Genomic DNA, 24473 nt, shown 5'->3' with positions numbered 1-24473 from the left:
AAATTTGTCATATGCAAGCAACCATCTACCGACGATTGCTGACATTGTTTGACATTCCGTTCCACAGGGCCATATGCAATGTCAACGCACACGTAAAAGTCAAATGCAAACTGTCGCTAAACTGAAGTATCCCAAGGAACTAAGGGACTAAACCAAGGATAGGCGATTAATTTTTCTAGAAGGCCATATAAGAAGCTGGAATGATTTTCGAGGGCCGGACTAATATATTTAACTCAATTCTATCCAATACCATGTCCGTATACATGTATATGTATAATATTTCTTCATAAAAAACACTGAATGGAAACATTGTAATGGATTCAGTGAAAATGTTGAGGAATTAAATATATTATTATTTAATGTTAAGATGATGAAAGATCAACTGACTTTAACATTTAAGTGTTGCGATTTAAGATTAGAATGGCATGCCTATTTATGATGTGAGAAATGAAAAATAGATAAAAAGTTAGGAAATCGCTACATAAAAGCAGCATTGATTAAAATTTGGGGAAATACAAGGAGCGGCGAGGAGGGGGACAATAGACTTTTCCCGCGGTTCCCAGGACAGAAAAAAACTTGCTGGAAGGTCCACCAGATGCCCAGATCGGAACATGTTGAGAATAACAAATTATCATAAAATTAATAAAGTGCAGTAAAAACAGTGATCTAATCCAAAGCTTAACAATAAACGATTTAATGAATACATTTAAAGAGTACTCTCGAAGCATGTTGATGCAATGCCTTAGAAAAACAAAAAAACTCGAGTAGTAGTCCAAGAAGAGAACATTTCCAGAGTCAGAAATGTTATTTGTTTGATAACAATAAATATGAAATGAATAATTTTAAGTAAAATATGAATAAAATGTGAATAATTTTAAAAGAAATATGTTTCAGTTTTTAACAACTCTCAAACAATTTTCCCGGTACAGCTAAGACCTGTAAATCTTTCCATAGAAAGGAAGAGAGAAGAGAATGATTTTGGGAATCAGAAATGTTATTTGTTTAACAACAACTAAATACTAATAAGGTATTATGCAGGTAACAATTAGATTTGTAAACAATGATAGATACGAACTTGGGCACTCATGGAAGCAATAATGTTGATATTAATATCAGTATTGTAATCAACGTACACTGCCAATGCAAACTATAACATTTCACAGATGTTTAAATATGATCAACAAATTCAGAAATGATTACAATTTCAACTTATAATTCAAGCTATCACATCCTTTTTACTAATTTAGTTATTATAAGATATTTCGAAAAATCTGGCACAAATTTACAAGTGTAATTCTTTAGAAACGTATATAATTAATTAGTGAGATGGAGCTTGAGAACGAACTTACTCGTCCGGTGGCCTTTTTGTATCGCAAAATAGATGCTTTAATGAGGTCGCTAACAGTCATATGACCATAACATGGTACTACCACTCTTACCTTACCAAAATGTACTGTCACTTTTGCTTTCATTTCTTCTGTTCAATCTCCCTTAAAAAAGCATACATTATTCAGTTGATCATTTTCACTTTTTGCAACAACATTTCACAATTAAACTTTACAAGTAAAAGCACAGAGCAAAGAAAGTATATAAAACAAATAATAATTAAGAGATGAAAAGCCTTCGTCTAATTAAGACGAACTTTTCGACATACATAACGACAAAACATCGCTCAACATATATAGGTTTAGTTGCTATTGTCTAACACAGTCGAAAAATGCTTCGCTTTCAGTAGAAGCACCTTATAATTATTTATATGTCTTCTGCCGGAACCATAATAGGTTTCAAAATTAAAGTGAGACTGCTGATGGATGAACGTAATGATATGATCGTAATGGATGGAATACGACTGAATAATCCACAGGTTAAAAACTCGAAAAAGTTAAGGAAGCTTCAAATAAAAAAACTTTGTGCTACTGACTTTTCAAAAAAACTGTTAAATAGGAATTTCTGATTCCCTAGTGGTTGCGGGCAAGATTTTAAAATTCCTTTTTTAAAATATTTTGCAAAAAACGTAGGTTAAAAAAACTCGACTTCATGCCGCATTTCATTTCCGAGATTTCTCAAAGGAAACTATATTGATTAACTTTACGGAAAACTCTGAATAAAAAGTTGGCAACTTTATTTATGATTAGCAAACTCTCTAATGTAGGAAATACTTTCAAAATTGTTGCAACACGGCCAAGTTGCGGGAGGAATTAAAAATTAAGAACTAGAATTTTCTTCAAAATTTTCAAAACTGACTGAATATATTGAGAAAGAAAAATTCAAGTATTTCTTTTCGAACAAATCCAATGTTGCTAAATGAAGAAAAAGAACAACGCTCTGAAAGTGAAATAGAACATGATGAATAAAATTCAATTTTCATTTAAAAAACAAAAAACAAGAACAAAATATTGATCAGTTTTGTAGATTAGAATGCTGATAATGAAGAGAAACATTGGGAAGAAATAGAACGATTTCCTCCTGATTTCATCCATCTTTTCCATCAAGGATTACTTCTCTCTCTTAAATTTCGACAATATATGGGTAGTGATGAGGAAAAGTTTGCAACTAAAAGGTTAATTTCTTTTTTGATTTCATAGATTATCTGGAATCGATTGCTGTAAAATTTAACCTAAATGTATTTTGACTAGCTAGTGAACTTATTCTTAAAGGAAGTATTTTGCACACATTTTTTTTTTTGGAACGACTACACTTATATGGTAATAAATTTAATGGTACAATTTTCCAGTGGATAGAGAGACCAGAAATACGAATTGAAAGTTTATTATCGGATGTCCGAACAACGATTATATGCTTGTGTGTAATTCTCATTCGAGCAGATTTTTTTGCACTGATCCAGAAAAGTTTGAACCGATACATGCTTCACTTACCTTAACAACAAGATAAAGGAATGACTAATAGCACGGCTCTAATGCCAAGCTATAAGAAGCCAAGCTGGACTCTTTCTAGTGGAAGCTGTTATATGACTGAGTGTTGCTGAGAAGTGATGCATTAAATCTTGATATTACCGCACTAATAACGCATTATCCCTTCATGTTTATTTATCCGTTAAGATTTAAATTCTATATTAATTTATAGTATTATTCATAAATTTCTCAACGTAGTGACTGTATTGCCTCCGTAAAAGTGATCAGTATATAATTATATCATCTATTTTAATTTCAGAATTTCAAGTTACATAAGTACGGGTATTTACTATACATTCCACTCAGCAATGATAACATACAAAAAAGGTTGGGTAGCAAGGAAGTGATGATTAGCATTCTAAAAAGAATTTGTTAGTGATATGGGAAGGGAATGAAATTAAAGAACGGAAGATCTAGATCGATTAGTAGAGGTGAATCATTTAAATGAATAACACTTCACATTGGAGAAATGTCATTGGTGGTAATGACCCCTGCCTTCTTATCAGGGTATTGTGAAGAGATGCAAACTGATATTGCACAATATGTTATCTTTGTGATGATTACAACTTATCACTTCTCACAGATTTCTCTCTGTCAATTTTTCGAATTACTTGAAGCACTTCAAAACTGAGTTTTGCAACAAAATTTTCGCCTAAAAGATTTTAAAAATTTTGAAATTGTTTAACAGAGCGATTTGCACAGCTTCAGTCCTTGTTACAGAAGATATAATATTCAAATATGCGTGCGCTACAGTTTTCGAAATCCCAGTGGAAATATCTATGAACAGATCAACAATCTCATTCAGTTCCTGGTTTTAAGTTACAATTCTAAGGTTTCATTAGGAAAATTTCTAAAATGATTTATAAATACAGATAATAATTGCAAGACATGAAGAGACGCCAAGGGCTAGCAATGTTAAAGGGATGAAAGAACGACCAGACAGTTATGACTTACTGTATTTACAGTAACTGTCATGATTAATTGAACTAGAAAACAAACCGCTTCATGTAGCTCGCAACGGATTACAGAAATGTGGCAGAAGTGAGGAAGATGCAAAGAAGATTTTCTTTTAAGAAGTTTCAATTGCAACTGTTAATAAAAACTATTCAACTGACCTTTTCAAGCTTGAAATGAAGAAGATCAATGATTTTGAACCGTAGAGAACTGTATTTGTAAGTTTTTTTAAAAACAATACCTATGACATTACGCTATACACTTCATCATATTTAGGAATTTTAAAGATTTGAATTTGATAAATACAGCAGGACAGGACAAATAGTTTGTGGCTCCACTCTGGTAAGAATGAGAAAAAGGCTAAACTAAATATGTAGTAAACAGCAAGGTAAGAAGTCCATGGTTATTGAACGATTCGAAAGGATGGTTGCTTAGGGTACGATTATGCAATAAATACTCATGTGATATAATTTAATTGCGACAAATTGAAGAAGAATTACTCCATGATATTAGCAGTAATCAAAATGTTAAGGAATATCAACAGAAAAGGACGAAGGATCTTTAGGAAAAAAAGATGCAAACGGGTTAAAAGCATTGTCGACGAACAGCTAACATTACTCTTCTTTTTTTTATATCACCAATACATACATATTCATGCAAATATCTACAGACGATTTTTTACATTAAAATATAAACCATTAGGAAAGGAGCATCGATGTTTTAGGACAAGAAAAGACGTGAAAGATCCATTTCTAAATTTATCCTTCCAATTATCAATATGCAGTAAAAACAACTTTGCTGTAATAATGGAAAAAAAAAGAAAATATCATCTGAACAGCTTGAAAATACAAACAGAACAGTAAGGAGAAAAAATAAAATGCATAGAAGAGAGACAGATGAGAGATAATAAAATTCAAAATTGAATTTTTGAATTAGAATTTAGATAATCGAAAATGTAAATCCAATTAGAATTTTACTAAACTAGGAGTACAACTATTATTTCTAATATTTCCATTAAAACTGTCATTTCCAATATTTTCATTTATCATTCAGAGAAAATATTACACATAAAATTATAGTTTTCCATAATTTTTATTTTGTCTTTTTATGAAAATTAAAGGTTGGAATAACGAATAACCGAAATGTGAACAATCCATTCTTTTAATTTTCATATCTAAAAAGTGTATAAAGTTGACAGAGTTATAGTTGAAATGTCTCATTAAGAATTTCGAAATTTTAGGAATATTTTATAAAAACGAAAAGAATGAACTGTTGAAATGGAAATTCAACTGATTCATTTACATTGTAATTCCAATATGCAACCGAAAATGTGTTTGAAAAGTATTCTCTGTTTATTAAGAAGAAATTTCCCATTTAGTATAATTGAAAGTTGATAATAATGTCAATAATAAAATAATAAATATGAAAATTTTCAATGGAAGATTGTATAATATTTGACTTAATACTACTGAATTATCATTGCTATTTTAATAGAAAGTGGTGGAAAAAAGGCCTTAACTGTATTCTTTGTATTAGAAAGTGATCAAAAATTCAAAAAGCTAATTGTATTTACTTATTTGAGGAGGTTTCAGAGTTAAATTTTACTCGGAAAAGTCTTAAGATACAATAGAAAAGTTTCAAAATACGTTCCACAAACACCAAAATACATTGATGCAACTTTGTCAGCTTAGGAAAATGATGGCATGTTTTCGGAAATTAGCGCTACTCATGTCCATTTCCACTACCATAAAAGGAGTATGAAAGTAGCTGCAATCAAACTTCAGTTGATAATTACAGGTCAAATTATTCTATCCATTGATACGAATTACTAAATTTCTTTCATTTCTAAGCAAATATCAAAATATGTTCATTAACCCTTTACAACGCTTTTTCCCGCTCGTAAAGTACATTCGCAAAGCTATATCATAATTTTTTGCTAATTAAACTTCATTGATTGAATTAATTCTTAGATGTCAGAGCATTATCACTTGCTGATTTATCGCTATGATTCACTTTCCTTTATTGTTACGACACTTAATGCCACTTTAGGAAAATTTGTATAAATAATTCGGCTTAACATCACTTATTCATGAGCAGAAATGATAACTTATGATAAGGAACTCGTTCGGAATTTTTGGATGCAATACTGAAAATGGGAATTGTAGAAGTTCATCACCTCCTATAAGATACTGATAACAACTTTTGTGACATTTTACTTTCGAAAGTAACTTTAAATCTATAAAGAATGATTCTTTGACTCATAGAATAACAGCTACGTGAATACGTGAATTTCTCGTTGAGTAAAATTTCGAATGAAAGAAAATTACTGATAGAACAGATTTTCCACGAATAAAAAGCATACAAAATCTCACAGTGGCAAACGAGTACGAATCTTTTATTCAACGAATAATCTTCTGGTAGGGGATTATCAGTAACTTGCTTTATTTAAATAAATTTACGAAAATGTCGTGGGGAAAAGCGGGATGATAAACTTCACCTGAAAGAAGAATGGAATTGCGACATCAGTTATCATACGGTATTGGTGGGCGATAAGCATTTGTTCTGAAGCCGTTTGAGGTCTTACGATTGTGAGTCAAAGGTCATGCAGGTAAGTAAGCTTACAAAATGGTAAATATTCAAAATTCCTTCATTTTTATTATTGATTTCTTCTTAATCAGTACATTTACTTACGAGCCAACAGTCGATTAATCAAATAAACAAAAAGCGAATGAGTGAGTGGGAGGTAGAGTGCTCTCATACCATCATATTTAACTCTTATGTCAACAAATCTCTCTGCCTCATACCACAGTGTGCTAATGGAAACATTTCACAGTTAGCCGATTCAGGAAAAGGTCAAACGATAATGACTATACGGTAAACAAGTGAAATAAATAAATAAGCAAATGATAGTAAAGAATCCATAATGATTAGGTTTGTTGGCCAAACAAGTATTTTTGTCTTCGAATAGTTGGAAATTTTGAAAAATTGCAAATTCTGTGAAAATTATTAAGAAATAAAAAATTATTAGTATTATTAAGCTTAAATTTGACAAATTTCGAATTTATAAGATTGCATAGCACAGAAAATTCGATCTAATCAGTAATATTTTACTTTGAAAATTTATTCCAAGTTGTTAAATTTTCAGTCAAGCAAAATTTGATTGATTCAATTGGCAAAAAAAAGGAAAAAAAATTGCCGAAGAGAAATGCATATTGCAAATAAGTTGCTCTTTATTTACATAAATTTTTAGGTGAATAGTAGCACTTCGAAGAGATCACATTTGTCGTTCATCATCGAGCGTTTCTTCAAAGAGAAATCGATTAACCAATACCAATACCGCGGTTTGAATAAAATCAATAAAACCAATTAATTGGTCATAAGATTAAACAGTTTTAAATAAAAAGAACGACTTTTCGAAATTTTTAAAAAGGTAAACTTCCATATAATTTGAGAACGTTATATGTCCTGAAAGGAAAAACTCTGATAACAGATACTGTTCATCATTTATTAGAGGACGAAGACGCATACTATCGAAGAAATGACAATCTGCAGATATGAAAGGATAAGATCGGTTTGAAGTTTTCAGAAACATTTCAGGTGAAAGTGAAATGCTGTGCAGATACAAGCAGCTCCATACAAAAATTTTTTCACTAATACTGTCTGTAACAAAAGCATTTCAGGATATTTTTTTTTGTACAATCAATTAACTCTATAGGAAAGAAGAGATACGCAATGCTGATCAAAAATTGGAAAAGCGAATAGAGGAAAAGATTATTATGGAAATGGTTAACACTTTGGTGTGTCACGCCGTGTAAGCCTAAGAAATGCGCGGAAGTCATAAAATTTGATAATTATTCCTATGCTACTGTGACCTTCTCTAACATGATCACACTTTTCACTAAGAGAAATGATGACTCATACAAGCAATTTATTATTTCCAGTCAAGAACAAATTGTATACCTCATTTTGAAATGAAAAATTAGCTTATTCTTATCAAGGACTTCTGGAAAGTTACACTTTAGATATGTCACGAGATGAGACTGAATGTCACCAATGACAAAAGTATTGTGAGATGTTGGTAAGTTTACACTTTTTTTAATTGAATATATCCAATAAAAAAGGGGAATGGAGGTAATATTGACTGATAAAATAAGATGACAATTTTCTGCAATAAAAACTGTAACTTAACATCTATTTATGTCTCATAAAATTAGCAAAAAGTTAAATAAAAGTGTGACAGGTAAAACATTAAGGGCAATATTTCGATTTAATATGCATCATCCACAACCATGACAACAGGGCCACCGAAATGAGACCTCTTGGCAAATGTGAGTGATATAGCGACACGAACATCTGCTCATTCTTCAAGGCAATGAAGGAATATATCAAACTGCAGACATATATATTTTTTATTATTTGTTTTTCATGATGCTGTACATCCTATTTCTAAAAGGAATTATATCCTAACGATGACAATATATGACAATCTCCCGCCTTAAAATTAAGTAAAATTTCAAACTGCTGGCACTAAGAGGCAACGGAATAAAATTTTGAAGTTTTGCAATTTCATTTTATAATTATTCCTTTGCAAAATTACTATTAAAAAAAGAAAGAAAAACACTGCATTTTTAAAAATAATTCAAAAATGAAGCATTACAGAGAAGAAGTCACGAATAAAAATCTCTAAATTGTTACTTTCGCTCTTGAAATTCTTTCCTTAATTAATTCAATCTTTGAATTTACCAAAAAAAAAAATTTAAAAAGTTGTATAAACATGATTAATCGGCAACAAATAATCTTGCATGCACATGTCGTCAGTGACACGGACTAGCAAGCAATATCACCACTGAAGTTTAACGAATTCAGTTTTGATGAGATTATAAAGCTCATAGAAAGTTTCGCAGAAATATCGAACACAGTTTGTTGGCCAGTTATCGGAATAATGAATCTTTATTTTTTCAGTACAGATCTTTTCTATTAATTAAAAAAAATTTTATTATTTCATTATATAAAATCAGAATAAAACTAGAAAAGTTTCATTATTTTATTATTAAAAATTTTATTATTTTATAAAATTTTATTATTGTTTTTATAATTTTCTCGTTTCTTCCAATTCATTTATTTCTGCTTATATTGTTGATAATTTCCAACACCACTTTTTTTTTTTTGACAATTTATCCTTTTTGATGAGTAATGTTAATAACAAGCATTGTCCTCTTTCGGTAGTCAGTAATCTGTTGTTTGTGGAAAATCGAAGCCAATCCTGTCATTTACAAAGCATTAACAAAACCGGGCTATAATGATGCACCATTAGACTATGTTTGCTTTGTTCACTTAATCGATATTTGATTCATATGATTCGTTTCTGGCAGAGTTGCAAATAACACTGATAATGAATAGTTTTAATTTAAGAGCAGTTAATGATTATTATTGATAGGTCTGAGAAGTGTTTTGTTTGAAGCAATTGCTGAGATCAGATTATCATCTTGTTACAGATAGTTTCAGCTAATCTAATAACTAGTAACTATGACAAGCTGAAATAGAGGAATAATTGATTTTTGAATAACATTACTAACGCGACAAAATTCTAAAATCAATAATAAGAAATGGAAATGAATGAAATTTAATTGTTTTAAAAATTTCGAATATGAATTTAGGAAAGCGATACGGTCATTTAAGCGAGGGTTAAGAAATAAGATTGACGAAGCTAGTTAGAAGGAGCCTGGAAATATTTTTGTTACTACAAATACATTTGCAGAAGTTGCAGTTTGACCTTGCAACTCCTCAGCTTTTCCTAATCAGCTTTTTTCAAGAAAGTTATCCGGAAATGTTGAAAAGAAAGCGAACTCTTCGGGAAATGTCGGAAAATGAACTCGAAGCTGTAACCAAAGTTTTTTCACCTGGTCGATTCTTTCAAAAGCATTCAAAATTAGATCTTCAAGAAGAAATAATCCATTGGTGGGTCTTGAACATATTACTATTTCGTTAAATATTCATTTCTAAGTAAACTGGATAAATTTCGTGATTTCGCTAATTTCTTTTTCAAACTTTTCAAAGTTATTGAACTCAGCATTAAAAAAAAAATGTATTTAACTCAATCTATTAAGTAACTAAGTGTATTTTTTCTTTTTGTATGAAAACTTCCAGGATTTTGGAGAATGGTCTAAGAATCGACCATGAATTCACGTTACTTGAAATGGACGACGGTAGTTATGGCATACTTACTGACGAAAACGGTTGCAGCTGTTGTCAGAAATCAGTGCTATCTGGTAAGAATACATTTTATTGCTATTTTGACAGCTGAAATTATGGGAAGATATCTTCATATTCAGTGATAAAAGTTCGTTGTTATTGACTTCAATAAGTGAATAATTAGAAGTTTAAATATTTATATGCAGAATTTCCCAAGTCATTACTTATTCATTACCTATCTCATATTTTATTTCTATCCTAAATTTTTTATAATAAACCGATCTGAACGCAACAATTACACCAACACCAGATGAATCAAATAGTAAAACAATAATCGTCCGGAACTGTCGCCGTCATATCAACTTCGTCCGTTGAAAACTTTCCGTTAGGAATGTCCGAACAGTTATAAGATTGTTGTCTGAACGATTTGATGGTTGTCATACTATTCATTACTTTATTTTTTAAATTCTGTCAATTCCTTTTAACCTTTAGTTCAGTTTTTTAAATTATATTTATGAGTCATATTTTCCGGTATTGATTTAAGTTGCAGCTAAGATAACTACTGAGAGGACTCAGTAGAGCTATCCTATCAACTAACCATTTGTACTTTGACAGTTTTAAATATTTCATTTCCCTCAGGTATTTGGAAGCCTCAGAAAGTGAGCAGACGAAAAACTTATTTTTGAAAACACTCTTCATTTCAGTGGTCTATTAGTATATCTTCATATTTATCCAAAAGGTATCGCATCAGAAAACCAAAATTTCCCTTTCCTCGATCGGTCTTCTTTTTCATTTCCGTCCTTGACAGTAATGAATGATCATCTGTTATTAATCCTCTTTCTCCTAATCATTTTAGGTCTGATTTATAAATTTATAAGATTTGAGAAAAGAAAGCACTGTTGTAATTGGGAATACGCTTTAAAAAACGGTATGGATAGAGTAGCAATAAACAAAATGTCGATAATTTAAACCAAAACCTTCGTCTTGAAATCGTGAAGTTTCGACAGCCTGAGTGGTATTAAGATATTACGGGAATAGCTGTCACTCACATTCTTCTCTTGATAAATTGGAGGACAGATTTGCAATGAAGGCATATATTTTCGACTAAAGTCCGCTTATTTCAAATTTCTTAATGTTTTCATGCTTGAAGAAAAATAATCCATCCCTTTCTATGAATTATTTATTTCATATTTAAATATATTACTTAACTTTTTAAAAGTGCATAGAAACTCACTAAACGGCTTTATTTGGTAATATTTCCTTTCAATAGTTTCATAAATTTTCATTTTCTTTTTTAGTAGGAATTTCAACTTAGCCTTTTCTGCCTTTTAAAATGCAACAATCCGTACAAAATTTTGACGAATGCAGGAAAACGTCATTCATTTCAATAATGTCACCATTTCTTGCAACCTGAAGTAAACTTATTTTTAATTTTAGGTAAAGAAATGTTTCTTTGCTGTCATCCATTTTAAACTCAAACTTTTTATCACAGTTCTACCGTCTAATCTTCGACGAGAGTTGTGCTTCATTCATGTTCTAAAAACAGAAAAGTTTTCTCAGAAATTAAAACGTTTAGAATTAGTTACGAAGGTTAAGGCAATTCTACAAAATAGTCACATTTAATTTCCGGATAGAACGATATCATAATAAACCAAAATTAGCTCGGTGATATCTCTCTCATAACATAATATTTTACTTTAAGTCACATATTTGTGTCAGTTGTTTCAACAAATTTAATTTTTAATAAAGTGCATCTTGCTTTAAAGATGCCAATCAAAGTGCAGAAGAAGAAGTCGTAAAGAAAAGATCGGAGAATAGTTCGCAAGCTGAAATGAGTGGATCGATTGTTGTAGAAGAGATAAGTCAAATTAAATCTGAAACTAATGTTAGTTTCTATGTGATAAAAAAAAAGGATGCATTTTTCTAATACACTTACGATTTTAGGCCTTTTCTTGTAGAAGGAGGACTGGATGAGGAAAACTTTTAAACTCTTCAAAAGTTTGAAGTCCAAACTACCATGAGTCATCGATACCAAAGGTCACAAGCTATATTTTTAAATTTCCCTGAATTTACTGACTTACTGGTACTCATTTACGTGACAGATACATGATAAAAAGGTACATGTGTAATGTGAACTTAATGTTACATTATGACGTGCCGTGAATTAAGCTTTAACAAAAGTAAGCTTGTTTATTTAGTTGTCATCTGTTTATTCCACGTAACTTTGGTAAACAATCTGTCAGAGTATTCTTTTGCATATCAAGTGAATATTCACACAACTGCATGTCAACGTAGCGTTGTATTTTCGGAAGTGCATTTACAGCTATCATTTACCGCACAGTACGACTCGAAATCAGCGATTGTTGGCATGCAACCATTACCGACAAGTTTATCGTTCAATGACAGCATAACAAGGATTGATGAAGGTGATTATTTTTATCAGTTTCGAATTAAAGATGTCACGATAGGATTGCGAACTTTTGTTTACTAGAGTGGGATAAAAGAAAGGATGAGCCTCGTAAGTTTGCGGTTGACGCATTTCCTACCATGCATTTCAAAACTTCCTATTCTGGGTCCTCGCCCAGTGCGATCCTAAGCGAATGCAGAAAACGAGTTCTTTTCAATATTGATTTAAGGATATTTTGTTGTGACTGTCTTAGAAACATCCCCATAATAACTTATAATTATTAAAGGGAATATATCACAAGTAAATGAATCTGTAAGAGTTTCAGGCTCAAGAGTAAATCCAAAAGAGAAATTTCAGGTTTAAGAATAAATTCGGAAAAGAATACTAAGCAACAGAAAGGTGGACTGTCTCAATTTTGCGCTGAATTAGGCAGTTGTTGCATTTCGTTGTTCAGTAGCTGCTGATTAAATGACTTCTGAGATCTAAAATGTATATATAATTGATCTGAAAGGTTAATTGATTAATTTTGTCCCGGCAACTGTTTTGTTGAAACTAGGCAGATTTGTTAGTACCATAATTTTGAGTGTGAAGGATCCATCCGTTAATAATAAATCCTTGATGGAGAGAATAAAATTATGTTTTATCTTATCACGTTCTTTCCACCGTGAAAGATATCTTTAAAGATACTTATATATTTGTCAGTTCTAACTCATTATTCTGCTATAATGCAATTACTGTTGCTTTTATGCTAGTAAATTTCTTAATTGAAAAATTGATAGTTGATGAGATCGAAATCATCTATCGACCGATTCCAACTGATGATGCATCCGTCCAGTTTGGCTGTTGCGGTTACCTTTAAACATCAAGGAAAAAAGTTGTGGCAATTAGTTAGGTGAATAAGTAATGCATGCATGCTGTATCGTTCATGCATGCGTGTGCATGTATCATCTGAAAAGCGTACGATTTTGAAACTGATGTGTGCTCGATAAACAAATGAGCCAATAAAATCAATGAGGAGTGCAGTTTCTATCGATTCATCTCAAGTTATTAATAAGTTATAGTTGTTTACAACGGCAAACAGCGATGCATTGGCGTGCATACATCGGCTGCATCAGTCATCAGCTCAGTACAATACACTTACATGATGCGTCCAGCCATCTGGTCTCTTCAACAATTCGATTCATCAACAACTTTCACATTTTTCTTTTTTTGTTTTTTTTTTGTCCTCAACTCTCTTACCATTGTCATTACTATTGATAGATATGACAGTGGACCTGAGATGTGTCTCTCGTCAAATACTTCTGCTCTTCCGCCATTTCACCAGTGTGATTTATTAGTACTGTCATCTGAAGACCGCATGATGATATCAACGATACATATTCTGGTGAAACTGGTTAACTTGATGACAGCACGGACTTACTTGACACGTTTCATCATTTCTCAGTCTATCAAATAATACATTAAGTACAAAAGACATGTCACCATATCAGATACCTGAAAGAATCCCGCAATTTGTTTGAAGAGGACGCCTTAAAGCAGTGGACACAGGGTTTCGCGTTGCAAGTTAATATCTGCATGCATTAATCGCACTTGTCTGCTGCAATATGCAGGCAGTCCGTCTTACTTTCCCTTTCATATTCAGTTAAAAATTCCACCATACATAATTCCCCACAACATCAAACAAAGAGAGGCACATTTGTCTGGGGCCCTGTGGCCCAATGGATAAGGCGTCGGACTTCGGATCCGAAGATTGCAGGTTCGAGTCCTGCCAGGGTCGCCACATTTTCTCATCTGATAAATCCAAACGAGCGATTTGGTATTATTGCTCACATAAAATAATGGTTGCTATTGAGCATTCAGGCAAAGATGACTTTTGATCATTGAAGGTGCATAGAATATACCAAGTTAGCTGAACCAGTACAGTTGGAATTTCAAGGAGGCTGGCGGGGTTGCCAGTTCGAGTGGTTTCCCGGTCCTCTCACTTTTAATTAGTGTTGTATGGAAACGAACATTAATCATTGTTCATTTAACTTGTTTGTTAAGTAATAACCACAACAAGAAAGTTTTGAGGTTACCTCAAGTTTTTAAATATAATTTAATTTTGTTGAGAAGTCAATTTTATAACAAAACAAGCACTTCTGAGTCAAATTGGAGTGAAGTCCACGCGGCCTGCTACCATTTATGAATTTATGTATCCATTAGTGATAAGAAGGGGAATATCCTAGTAGAAAGTAGAAAAGAAGGAAACAAGTAGCAGCAGTGAACACTTTTGGCTCACATATTTGAGCGGCAGCAATCCGGGATATCGTATACCAGAGAGATTACATTTCAATTATGATCACTAATCACTGATTTGATAATGAGGTTACCAAAGAATAGGACAGAATGGTCATGATGACAGTAAAAGGATAGCCAAGTGCACTCACTTGACAGTCTTGTACTCTCTTGCTTCTCACAATGGTGATAGCCGTCATGTCTCATCCATAGGCTAATTGCGAGAAACGAAATAAAAGAAATTTGTGAAAAAAGAAGTTGAAAAAGCTTGAATCAGTGCTTTGGAGCATGCAAGGCGATAAAAGTAATCATCAAAATATAAAGCAATATGAAACAGTCTGATGGAAGTGACGAATAACTTAGGATGAACTTTGGGGGGATTATTGCAGTCATGATTTTCAACAGCAAAGGGATCCAGTTCAATTCAGTTCAACTCAGCCAACTTAATAGAAAGTAGTCAAATCGTCGAGTTATTTCATGAATAGGCGCTATTTCTCACCAGTAAAAAAGGCAGCGACGATCAACTTTCTACTTTCTGATTATATAAAATAGAAAATCATATAAAATTGAAAGTGGTACCTATCAGGAAATTAAAAAAAGTGAATGTAATTTGAGCAAGTTCAGAATTTTCAATTTAAAAACATTTTAATAAATGAGTTACATAAGATTCTTTCATTTGCTGGTCCGGTCAAAAAAAGGAACAAATCTGAAATTCCGAAAGGACCCCAAATATTTCAGAGGAGGATTGCAAAGTTTTTCCCTTTACAAAAATAATTCCATAAAAGCAATCGCCAGTCGCAGCAAGTTTATGCATAAAATTATTTCTTGATAGCAGGTTGGTAAAATGGTGGTTCGACCCTGGCAGGACTCGAACCTGCAATCTTCGGATCCGAAGTCCGACGCCTTATCCATTAGGCCACAAGGCCGTGTTATCAACTTAATTACCAGTAAAAATTGATTTTCAATCATTTGAAAATGTAAACTGACCGAATCTAAAGAAAAATTAACTATTTTTATGGGAGTTGTAGGAGAAGTATGGTCACAAAGATAGGGACTGGTTAATAGCAATGGCTGTAATGACAGGAAGACGGGTTGGTCGAGATTGAGTAAGTCTGCTTTCTTATACAGAATATCTGCTAGCTTCAAGTTCAAATAACAAGAATTGAACGCTCTCGAGTATGACCTCTCAGATCGATAATGAGCTTTGAAGGAAAATCCTTCAAATCTTTCTTCCATCCTATGTAATTTTTTTAAGTAACATCGATCAGATGTTAAACAGGCTGAATTCCTTGCATTTGAGCTTTGGTGCTTAAACAACGCGAAATAAAATGGAAATTGGGGAGGGGAGCCAACTTCAATCATTTTCTCCCGGTCCGGTAGGCTTTTAAATAATCTTGTTAACATTTCCTGGAGTGTTTGAAAATGAGAAATCAGTTCATATGAACTTCGGTTCTAAATAGTTAAGAAAAGAAGAATACCAAAAGTGATCCGGTAACTTCTGAGAAGCTTCTAGTGTTCTGAATAGGAGTTGTTTCAGGGGAGAAGGCTCATTACCAGAAAATAAAGGAGGGCGGTCGTATTCGGAGTGTGAGAGTTGGAGATTCTATGAAATGTACTGGAATTTTGAAATACTGGAATATTGGAACATTATACTAAAATACTGCATGTGTTGGTGATGGATTCAGTGCTGATCATTAGATAACTTTGGGGAAAATGAAATTAGAAACAGTTTAAATGTAAATTAACTGAAAAACGAAACCAAGGTAAGAGCGAAGAAATGATTCCTCTTTGCGTGCTGCTTGATCAGTTCCTGATAGCTGCCTGACCCTTTCGTTAAGGGAACGTTCCGCTTTTTTACTGACTTGGTCAGTTGCTCCAGTACTGTCCCAGTACTAAATATAATTATTTATTTATACGTTTTCCATTTGGAAAAATTGTTGGTTAATTTTATGGAAGAGTGGTAAAGATTTACCAGAAACTAATTTAGGTTGTCGCCGATTTTCTTTAACCGAGACAAAAACAGGGTTCTTTCTGCCTCTTTGGTTGGTAGTACCTCAAACTTGGGTAATTAAACCTTTATTACGATAAATTTATTAATACAACAAGGAACTTGCAATTACAACATCGATACAACAAATTAATAACGAAAACACTAAGAACAAAAAAGACTAAATTACGCCCGATACTTTGTATCTAACCGACCTCAATGAAACACATTTGTAAAAATGGATTAGCGTTCAGGGCCTTCCGCTTCCTCGACTGGAAGCGTCGAGGGAGGTTCTTTCTACCGTTTTATGATTACAAAAATTAGTTTCCTTATGGAGCACCCATTGGTATTGGATTCTTTGTTGGCGCAAAGGTAAGACGATATAAGCATGTAAAACAAAGATGTATGGCTTTTAAAAAAAGGGATTATTGTTTCTTTATTTCTACTCGCAATATCAGCGACATAGATAATTGTTTATGAAGAAAATAATTTTATGATTACTATTCAACAATCCAAGCCTTCTTCCCACAGATGAAGAAGAAGACAATCCTACAGCATTTCTTTCTCCTCAGTTCAATTAAAAAAAAGCATTCTCAAAGCAAACATTAACATTCTTCAACTGTGACAACATCCATGAAAGTGTGAGATAAGCTGAAAGATCCTGATTCTTGTTGGTCCAGTAGCTTCATAGTGAAATCATAGAGATTATTTGGATTGGAAATATCATCGGATCCTGACTCGAGAATTATTTCGAAAAACTGGGCAATATCTGGTAGAAAGAAAATAGCTCTTTTAATCACTCTACGCTCAAGGAAACTGTCAATTTTCAGGATTGTGAAACGACTTTGCATTCGGTATCACCACCATTTATGTAATCTAATCGAGAAAAGTTTTCCTGAATTGAATTCATCATCACATCCAGATCGTAAGTACCCAAAGATGTTTCTGCCAACATTGGCAGCACACTGCTTAAGCTAAATACTTTAAATGATTGAACAGAATGTCATGAGGTATTATAAATGCGATACATTTGCATCCCAGCTTATTCAAATGGATTTATAAAAATTAAACCAGAAAATAAAAAATGAAATTTGAAAAGACATCTGATTCACTTGTTTTATCCTTGGAGGCAATGGAATGGCAATGGGACGTATGAATACAGCAAAAAAAAATTTGTGGGAAATAGAAAAATAAATTGAAACGACAAAAATATTCTTTCATTCATTTCGCACGTTTTTTATCTAATTAATTATTTGCTCATGCACCCAGTAACCCCCAATTTTCCTATCATAATTTAGCTCGAAATTTGATTGCCAAAATAGCCAACTGATTTAAACAAAAGTGGACTTGTTAGAAAATGACCCACTCATTTTTTACAGTACCAAAAGGACTGTTCTCGATATAAATATACCGGAAAAAAGCCTAAATTTCAGTTTCCTGATCACTAAAACCAGTCATTAGCATTGTCAATCACAGTTCTCTCCATTATTAAAAATGTCCTTTTTCTATCAAATATCCTTTTCTTTTCCTCCTTTGGACGCTTCAGGTATGCAAATTTAACTGCTATTTTTATTCTTGTTTTCTACTTTTATTTTCATACAATTTCAAATTTTAATTTGATTGTGAATACAAATGCATTTCTAAATGTAACATATATATATATTTTATCTATCTTATCTGCGCTTGAAAACAATTTCAGATATCTTAAAATTTCTTAAAACAAATGAATGGAAAACTTACTGTAGTCTTTCTGAGAGAAACGGAAACACTGCAATAAGATAGGGAGGATGCTTGAATTGTCAGAAGTGCTAACCAATCCCAATTATTTCATAAGGGATCCAATTTTCAAGGATGAGCTTGAAATTGTACAGAAGCAATTTTTAAAGCGAATACGCCATTGATGCAGTAGGCATCTGCAGTGACATTAAATTGTTAATTAATATAGCAATTATTAATCTAACCTTATTTCCGACTATACTATTTACTAGGCCTTTGATTTTATGATGTTCCAACTATAAGCTACTAAATAAATGAAAAATATTTCATATTCATGCAAAATAATCTGCAATTTCTCCATTTAACAAACAAAAACTTGGTTAAATTTTCTTCAATGTAACACATTCTTTGTTATTCGAAGATTCCATTAATCACCTTTATTGTTTTCTCTAATTATTTATATTTTTGGATAACCAATTGGTACCTCACTGTCTCAATTAATTACTTCCTACTACAATTTGTGAAACGTTGTCCTACGCCGATTATTCTTACTAGTACGATTCTATCTTCGAATAGAGCTATTTTTGGTGTACGGGATTACAGTGATGGAAGTTCGGTACTGCGAAAATTTAGTAAGAAATTAGCTTTTTCACTAAAGGATTTGATGCGGCCAATCCGCTCGGAGCCAACCACTGAATTTTGGAAGAAGGGTCAGCTATTTCTTCTACTTTCTCGAATTTATCAATCCTTATCAATTATCAGTGGAAGACTAAACATGGAAATAAATCCATAACTGCTAACCTCTCTCCTCATAAATGTATAAAATTTTAATGGAGAAGTTATTAACAAGCCTGAAAGTTTGGAAGGGAGTAAGGTCAACATCGGAAGTCATAGATGAATGGTTACGAACTGTTAATTATAAAAGAGAACAGAACAACCTCGAATAGAATACCAGTTACAGAGTGCAAAGAATCGTTATTATAGGCATCATGGGAACAGAATAAACGTTTACATATTTGTTTTGACCCGAAAAAAATTTTCAATTCTTTCAAATTTTCAGAAGTTGCACTTATAAATGCTTCATTTTGTTCTAGAAATTTATAGAATAAAAAAAAAAGAAAAAGAAAAAAGTAATGGGAACAATTTTGAGTCTAAACTTACAATGTCGTCATGTGGAAAGAGAAATGGTCTAGTTGGGCAACAGTCCTCTCGCTGGCTAGAAATGCTGTAGAAACCTGTAAATGTCCTCGAGTTAGCAGGTGAGGAAGCGATAAGGGACAGATGGCCAACGATAATGGTAATAGCGGAGGTGGATAGGTGTAGTTGAAGTATTTGTATGCTTGGTAGATTAACGGGAAAATCTTGGAGATCGAAGCGTCACGGAGACATAATCGTTGCCAGCGTCACATGTACAAGAGAATCTGAGGTGTTAGTAGAGATTTCGAAAGCATTGAAAGACAAATGCGGTTAAGTTCTAAGAAAGGGTGCTCTGAATTGTCCCAAGCGTGGATTGCGTAGATTGTTGTTGGGTGTGGTTGAGTGGGAAAGGCGTTGGTAAAAACGGAGAGTGATTGGTGACAAAGTATCTCGCACGTTAAAATGTACCACTCAATGAGAAGTTCAAAGAATAAGATACGATATGCAATGAATTGATGAAAAAAGAGGAGTGAAGTGGCACTAAGGGAAGCGCTTCTGGAGCAGTATCAGGTTAGTTTTTACGATGGTTCCTTTTGAAATTGTCGTTCTTCTGAATGCAACGGGCAGTGAAAGGATATCTTCAAACCTTTCATAGCTGCCTTCAACAATGCTGAAAAGGAGATTCAGGAAACAGTATTGCATTAGGCGGAAGCCTAGCCTATCATACTCAGTGATAGGTTGAAGCAAGAAGGAGTTTTGTCCAGACGAGAGGAAGGATTGAAATAATAGCTAAAAATTAGTCCGAGACTGATTAGTCAGGAAATGAATTAATTAGTAGCTCTTCGCTGTTTCACAACGAACTATTATGGTTGTTTATGTATCAATGTATATAGGTATAATAAGTACAGATAAGTACAGGTAAATAAGTGCACATTAATCATAATAAGTATAGGTACAAGGTAAAGTAAATGTAGTCGACGGAAAGAAGACTGAAATCTCTATCGCCTTGTATTTCGTGATTTTTCGCCAGAAATGATATAGCGGCTAAATCCTCTTAAGTGAAGTAGTTAGAAGACAGCAAGCGTGATATCTTGAATAAAGGCAAAAGTTAATCTTTCAGTAAAATATCATTCGCTTATATTTGTTTTGAATTCCAACTACCAAATAAATACTTTTTTCATTACGGTTAGCATTTTTTTCCTGAGGAATAAACAGTTTTTTTTTTTTTTTTCCAGGAAAATTTGAATATGCAGCTACTAGAAACAAATAAAATGAATATCATCTCTCAACACTTCTCATTTTCTGCAGTTATTTGTTACGATTTCTCAGGTTATAAGAAAGTTCTTTACTTACCGAAGGCGTTTGGATACGATTTTGATTGATTATTATTGAAGTCTTAATCCGTTCTTGAATTGCACATAATTTAAAGTATGAGTTCTGATGAAATTTTGATGTCATTTATGCTTTCAATAAAGCTTAAAACATCCCGTATATTGGAGAATGTCGGAAAACAGGAAAAGTACGGCTTGTGCAAACGGCTGCCATTCCGCAACTGATGCCCATGTCTTCATGAATATCAATGATGCAAAGCTCTCCGGTAGCGACTATGAACTTCCAGCGATGGTTAATTTTTGCAAATGTTCGTCTTTGAAATCATTATTTTTTCACTGAAAAGTTCGAGTAATCCCAAATATACATATTTATTGCTTCCTATTGCCGATTATTGATATAACTAATAAGTAGGCTAATGTATAACAAACAGCGAAGTGATGCCATGTGCCGTTATACGGTGTGACATAACATAGAATAATGGTTAGACAGGTTAATCTCATTTAGCTTATCATCAGCCAACAGCTTTCACGATTTATTTCTGCAGCCGACGATGCAAGAGTGTGACGGGATATGTGGTGAAATTTACTCGATTGATCAATTAACTAAATTTCCTTGTCTACATGTCCTATGTGGAATGTGTCTTAATGAATGCTCACTTGTAGGTCAGTTACATTCCCGAATTTATTCCACTATTATTGTCCTTTCCAAACTATCAAACTTTCTCCAAACTTTAAAAATTTTAATGACTACTTGATATACATTTTCGAAGACATTTTTAAACTAAGGGCTGCTCAAAAACTCATGTGGCTTTATTTACCTCATGAGTTTATTTGAAGCTAATTATATTGTATTTAGAACGTGATGGTAAATTTTTGTGTCCAATGCGGGAATGTAAATATCTGAGTTCCATCGCAATACGTATGCATCAATCTGCTGCGATATTTTCTGATAGGAATAGCGATGACAAAAGAAACAATCCCGCTGAAACATCTTCTGTATGGCATATTCATAAACTGAAATTTCATGTGAAATGTTGGAAGTACGAAGAAAGTTTCAAAAAGCATGCAAAAAGTTTCCTCCATCAATTCAATTTAGAAAAAGTTATGGCTGTGGTGTTATTAAGACTTCGGAACAGCGTGCATCGAAATCGATATGACCTGTGAAAGAACTTCATCTTTTTGTCAATTCAAGTGTGACAAAAATATTTATAATTTATAGGATTCTAATTCTTCTTCTGTGGCACCAGTGGCTAAATTACATGCCTCGAAACTTTCGGAATCAGAATCAGATGAAGAGGGAGTGAACAATGATTGATTTGATTTCTGATAAAATTTTTACTAAGATGATAAACATTTTACTGCAATTGTTACATAATGGTCATTATTTGTTTAATGATGCAACCACCAAAATGATCTTCATAAAGTTCTATCATTCAATTTTAAAATGTGTAAATTTCCTCGGAAATACCTGATATAGTTGACTACTCGGGCATTGGAAAACACCCATGCCAATAATGTTCACATACAGGTTCACTAAAATGTTCAGTGTTTAACAATGTTAAACAATGTTCACTAAAACGCATTGTCAACAACTTATCCACTGTTCTTCCCATAATTTGAAGTTAGCGGTAATTACCAAACGGTACAACGAGTGAAAGTGAATAGCGAACACTAGATAAACTGCAAAGCTGAATTTCAAATAATATCAACTAATGTTATACCCAATTTTTAATTGACATTATTAAATTGAAATTTATTCCATTCTAGCTATCTTCATCCTGAAAGAATGAACTGACTTCAAAGTGATCCACTCTTTTCCAGTCGTAGCTATGTGGCCTTTCCACAGCTGCAAGCAAGAAAAACAACTTTTGGAAAGTGCTGCGGAATACTTTAAAATTTGAGCATTTCTATACTGTCCATTCTCAATCAAAGGTTAATTTCCACAACAGATTGATATGATCTAAGCCAAGTTTTAATATAATTTAAAGTTGTTGATATTAGCAACAACCCCATATTGCTGCATCATTTCAAATAAAGATAAACTTGCTGATCGTATTAAAAAAAAAAATTAAATGAACAACTCATCAATCCACTGACAGAAAACATGCCCTGCTTGAAGAATAAAAAACCTTTTAATTAAGCCAATTCTTTCCTTCCCCTGTTGTTATACCATTTAATATTACATAAATGGAATGCTACAAGTGTAATCTGTGGTAGTATTCGGCAGCATGTATTACTGCATCATAACTCTCGATCCAGATCACTTTTTGAGAGTTCCATGATATATCTATTTTCATATTTAAACCGACATTCTCGAAACTTCCACTGATTTGCGAGAATCAGAAATCCTTGAACTGTTGCATAATCATCCTTGTATGCATGCATGCATGCATGATTTGAATTTATATCACATCGAACGTCTGTCTCTTTCACTGGATTAATCAAGCGGTCAAGTTCAATGCGACAGGAAACTCCAAATGTATTGAACTCTGCTTTCAAAGCTAAGTGAAAACTGTTACGTCTTTTTTCTTTATGTCAAGACGTAGATGAGTCATATTTGTTTTGTACATTACAAATAATTGTCGACAGACTATCGAAACACTTCCAGGAACTAAACAAGCAGTTCGAGACAAGAAGTAAAATGAGATAGCGCTGCAACAGTGCGTGTTGGCACGAATCCAGTAAACAGTGAATGTTTGTGGCGCGAAATGTGTGTTGTGTTTTGGTTTCCACGTAGTCTGTTACGCGGGTCACATGAGCCTGAAGTAGGGTCCGTATCCTTTGATAATATTTCTCTGTATCTTACCCGAGAAGACTGATTTAATCAATTAAACATCGGCAAAGAGCCTCATTGGTTAGTTAATTTTCATCTTCGGACACTATTTTTGCTGAAAAATCGAGATTGGTTAAAGTAGATAAAAGCATAATTGGTGCATACTGGCCAAAATAAAGGTGCAGTATATCATGGCACTTCCTCGGCCATATTTCTGAGTCATTGCTTTCGTTCTAAATAAATTTAGTGGTGAGAGATGTGTGAGTTTTCCCGCTTTTACTTGTATCTTTATTTGCTTTAATTTTTAATTTTATTTTGAACGAAGTAGTCTTTCGTATCGATTACAATAAATTGTTATGTTGAATGCTTAATTGATCTCATTCAGATAAGATTTTGTTCAACTTTTCGTCGTACTTTTTGTAGTTCACAAGGTTGGATTCGCGGATTCTCGAAGTTTTCCATTTACTGTAGAATAATTTTTCGCTTTTGTATAAAGCATACCGCCTAAGACGGGTCGGGTATAAAGATAACGGTGATAATGAGTCGTTTGAGACAAACTAAAACCACACAACTTGCTCTATATGAAACAAGGGGAGATAACAACGATAGAATCTTGACGTTTAAAAAAAGGAAAGAAACTCCAAATAACAATGCAAGAATTGGTTAATTTAGTGGATTATTGAAGGAACGTATAATCAGCCGAATGACGGCAGCATCTTTTAGAGAAATTCAATAAGACCTACCAGTGGACCTCGAATTTTAGCAATTAGAAGTGGCGTATTCATTTCAT

At 32.9% G+C, this 24473-nt stretch overlaps 4 protein-coding genes and 2 non-coding genes across 6 annotated transcripts; 4 read left to right on the top strand and 2 right to left on the bottom strand.

Moving 5' to 3' along the window:
• Positions 1 to 1756: 1756 nt before the first annotated feature.
• LOAG_01031 (hypothetical protein) lies at positions 1757 to 3259 on the top strand (the record flags this gene model as incomplete). The annotated part of the gene is made up of 3 exons (XM_003136571.1): positions 1757 to 1864; positions 2418 to 2560; positions 3172 to 3259. The coding sequence occupies 3 exons, from the start codon at positions 1757 to 1759 to the stop codon at positions 3257 to 3259; spliced, it is 339 nt and encodes a 112-aa protein (XP_003136619.1).
• Positions 3260 to 9673: 6414 nt separating this feature from the next.
• On the top strand, positions 9674 to 12929 carry LOAG_01030 (hypothetical protein; the record flags this gene model as incomplete). The annotated part of the gene is made up of 5 exons (XM_020445625.1): positions 9674 to 9824; positions 10014 to 10135; positions 11825 to 11943; positions 12382 to 12484; positions 12823 to 12929. Exons 1-5 carry the CDS (start codon positions 9694 to 9696, stop codon positions 12927 to 12929), a joined length of 582 nt encoding a protein of 193 aa, XP_020303937.1. The 5' UTR covers positions 9674 to 9693.
• A 1240-nt stretch (positions 12930 to 14169) lies between these two features.
• Positions 14170 to 14242, top strand: LOAG_20050. The gene has a single exon. It is a non-coding gene; the product is annotated as a tRNA-Arg (tRNA).
• Positions 14243 to 15592: 1350 nt separating this feature from the next.
• LOAG_20049 lies at positions 15593 to 15665 on the bottom strand. Its single transcript has one exon. It is a non-coding gene; the product is annotated as a tRNA-Arg (tRNA).
• A 624-nt stretch (positions 15666 to 16289) lies between these two features.
• LOAG_01029 (hypothetical protein) lies at positions 16290 to 16956 on the bottom strand (the record flags this gene model as incomplete). Its single annotated transcript, XM_003136569.1, has 4 exons — positions 16290 to 16370; positions 16494 to 16631; positions 16719 to 16792; positions 16938 to 16956. The coding sequence occupies 4 exons, from the start codon at positions 16954 to 16956 to the stop codon at positions 16290 to 16292; spliced, it is 312 nt and encodes a 103-aa protein (XP_003136617.1).
• Positions 16957 to 21079: 4123 nt separating this feature from the next.
• Positions 21080 to 22225, top strand: LOAG_01028 (hypothetical protein; the record flags this gene model as incomplete). The annotated part of the gene is made up of 4 exons (XM_020445624.1): positions 21080 to 21202; positions 21456 to 21573; positions 21767 to 21906; positions 22130 to 22225. 4 exons carry the CDS (start codon positions 21080 to 21082, stop codon positions 22223 to 22225), a joined length of 477 nt encoding a protein of 158 aa, XP_020303936.1.
• Positions 22226 to 24473: the final 2248 nt, after the last annotated feature.

The sequence above is a fragment of the Loa loa genome, assembly GCF_000183805.2.
Source record: "Loa loa unplaced genomic scaffold supercont3.129, whole genome shotgun sequence".
Lineage (NCBI taxonomy): Eukaryota > Metazoa > Nematoda > Chromadorea > Rhabditida > Onchocercidae > Loa > Loa loa.
This window is presented reverse-complemented; position numbering and strand designations above follow the sequence as displayed.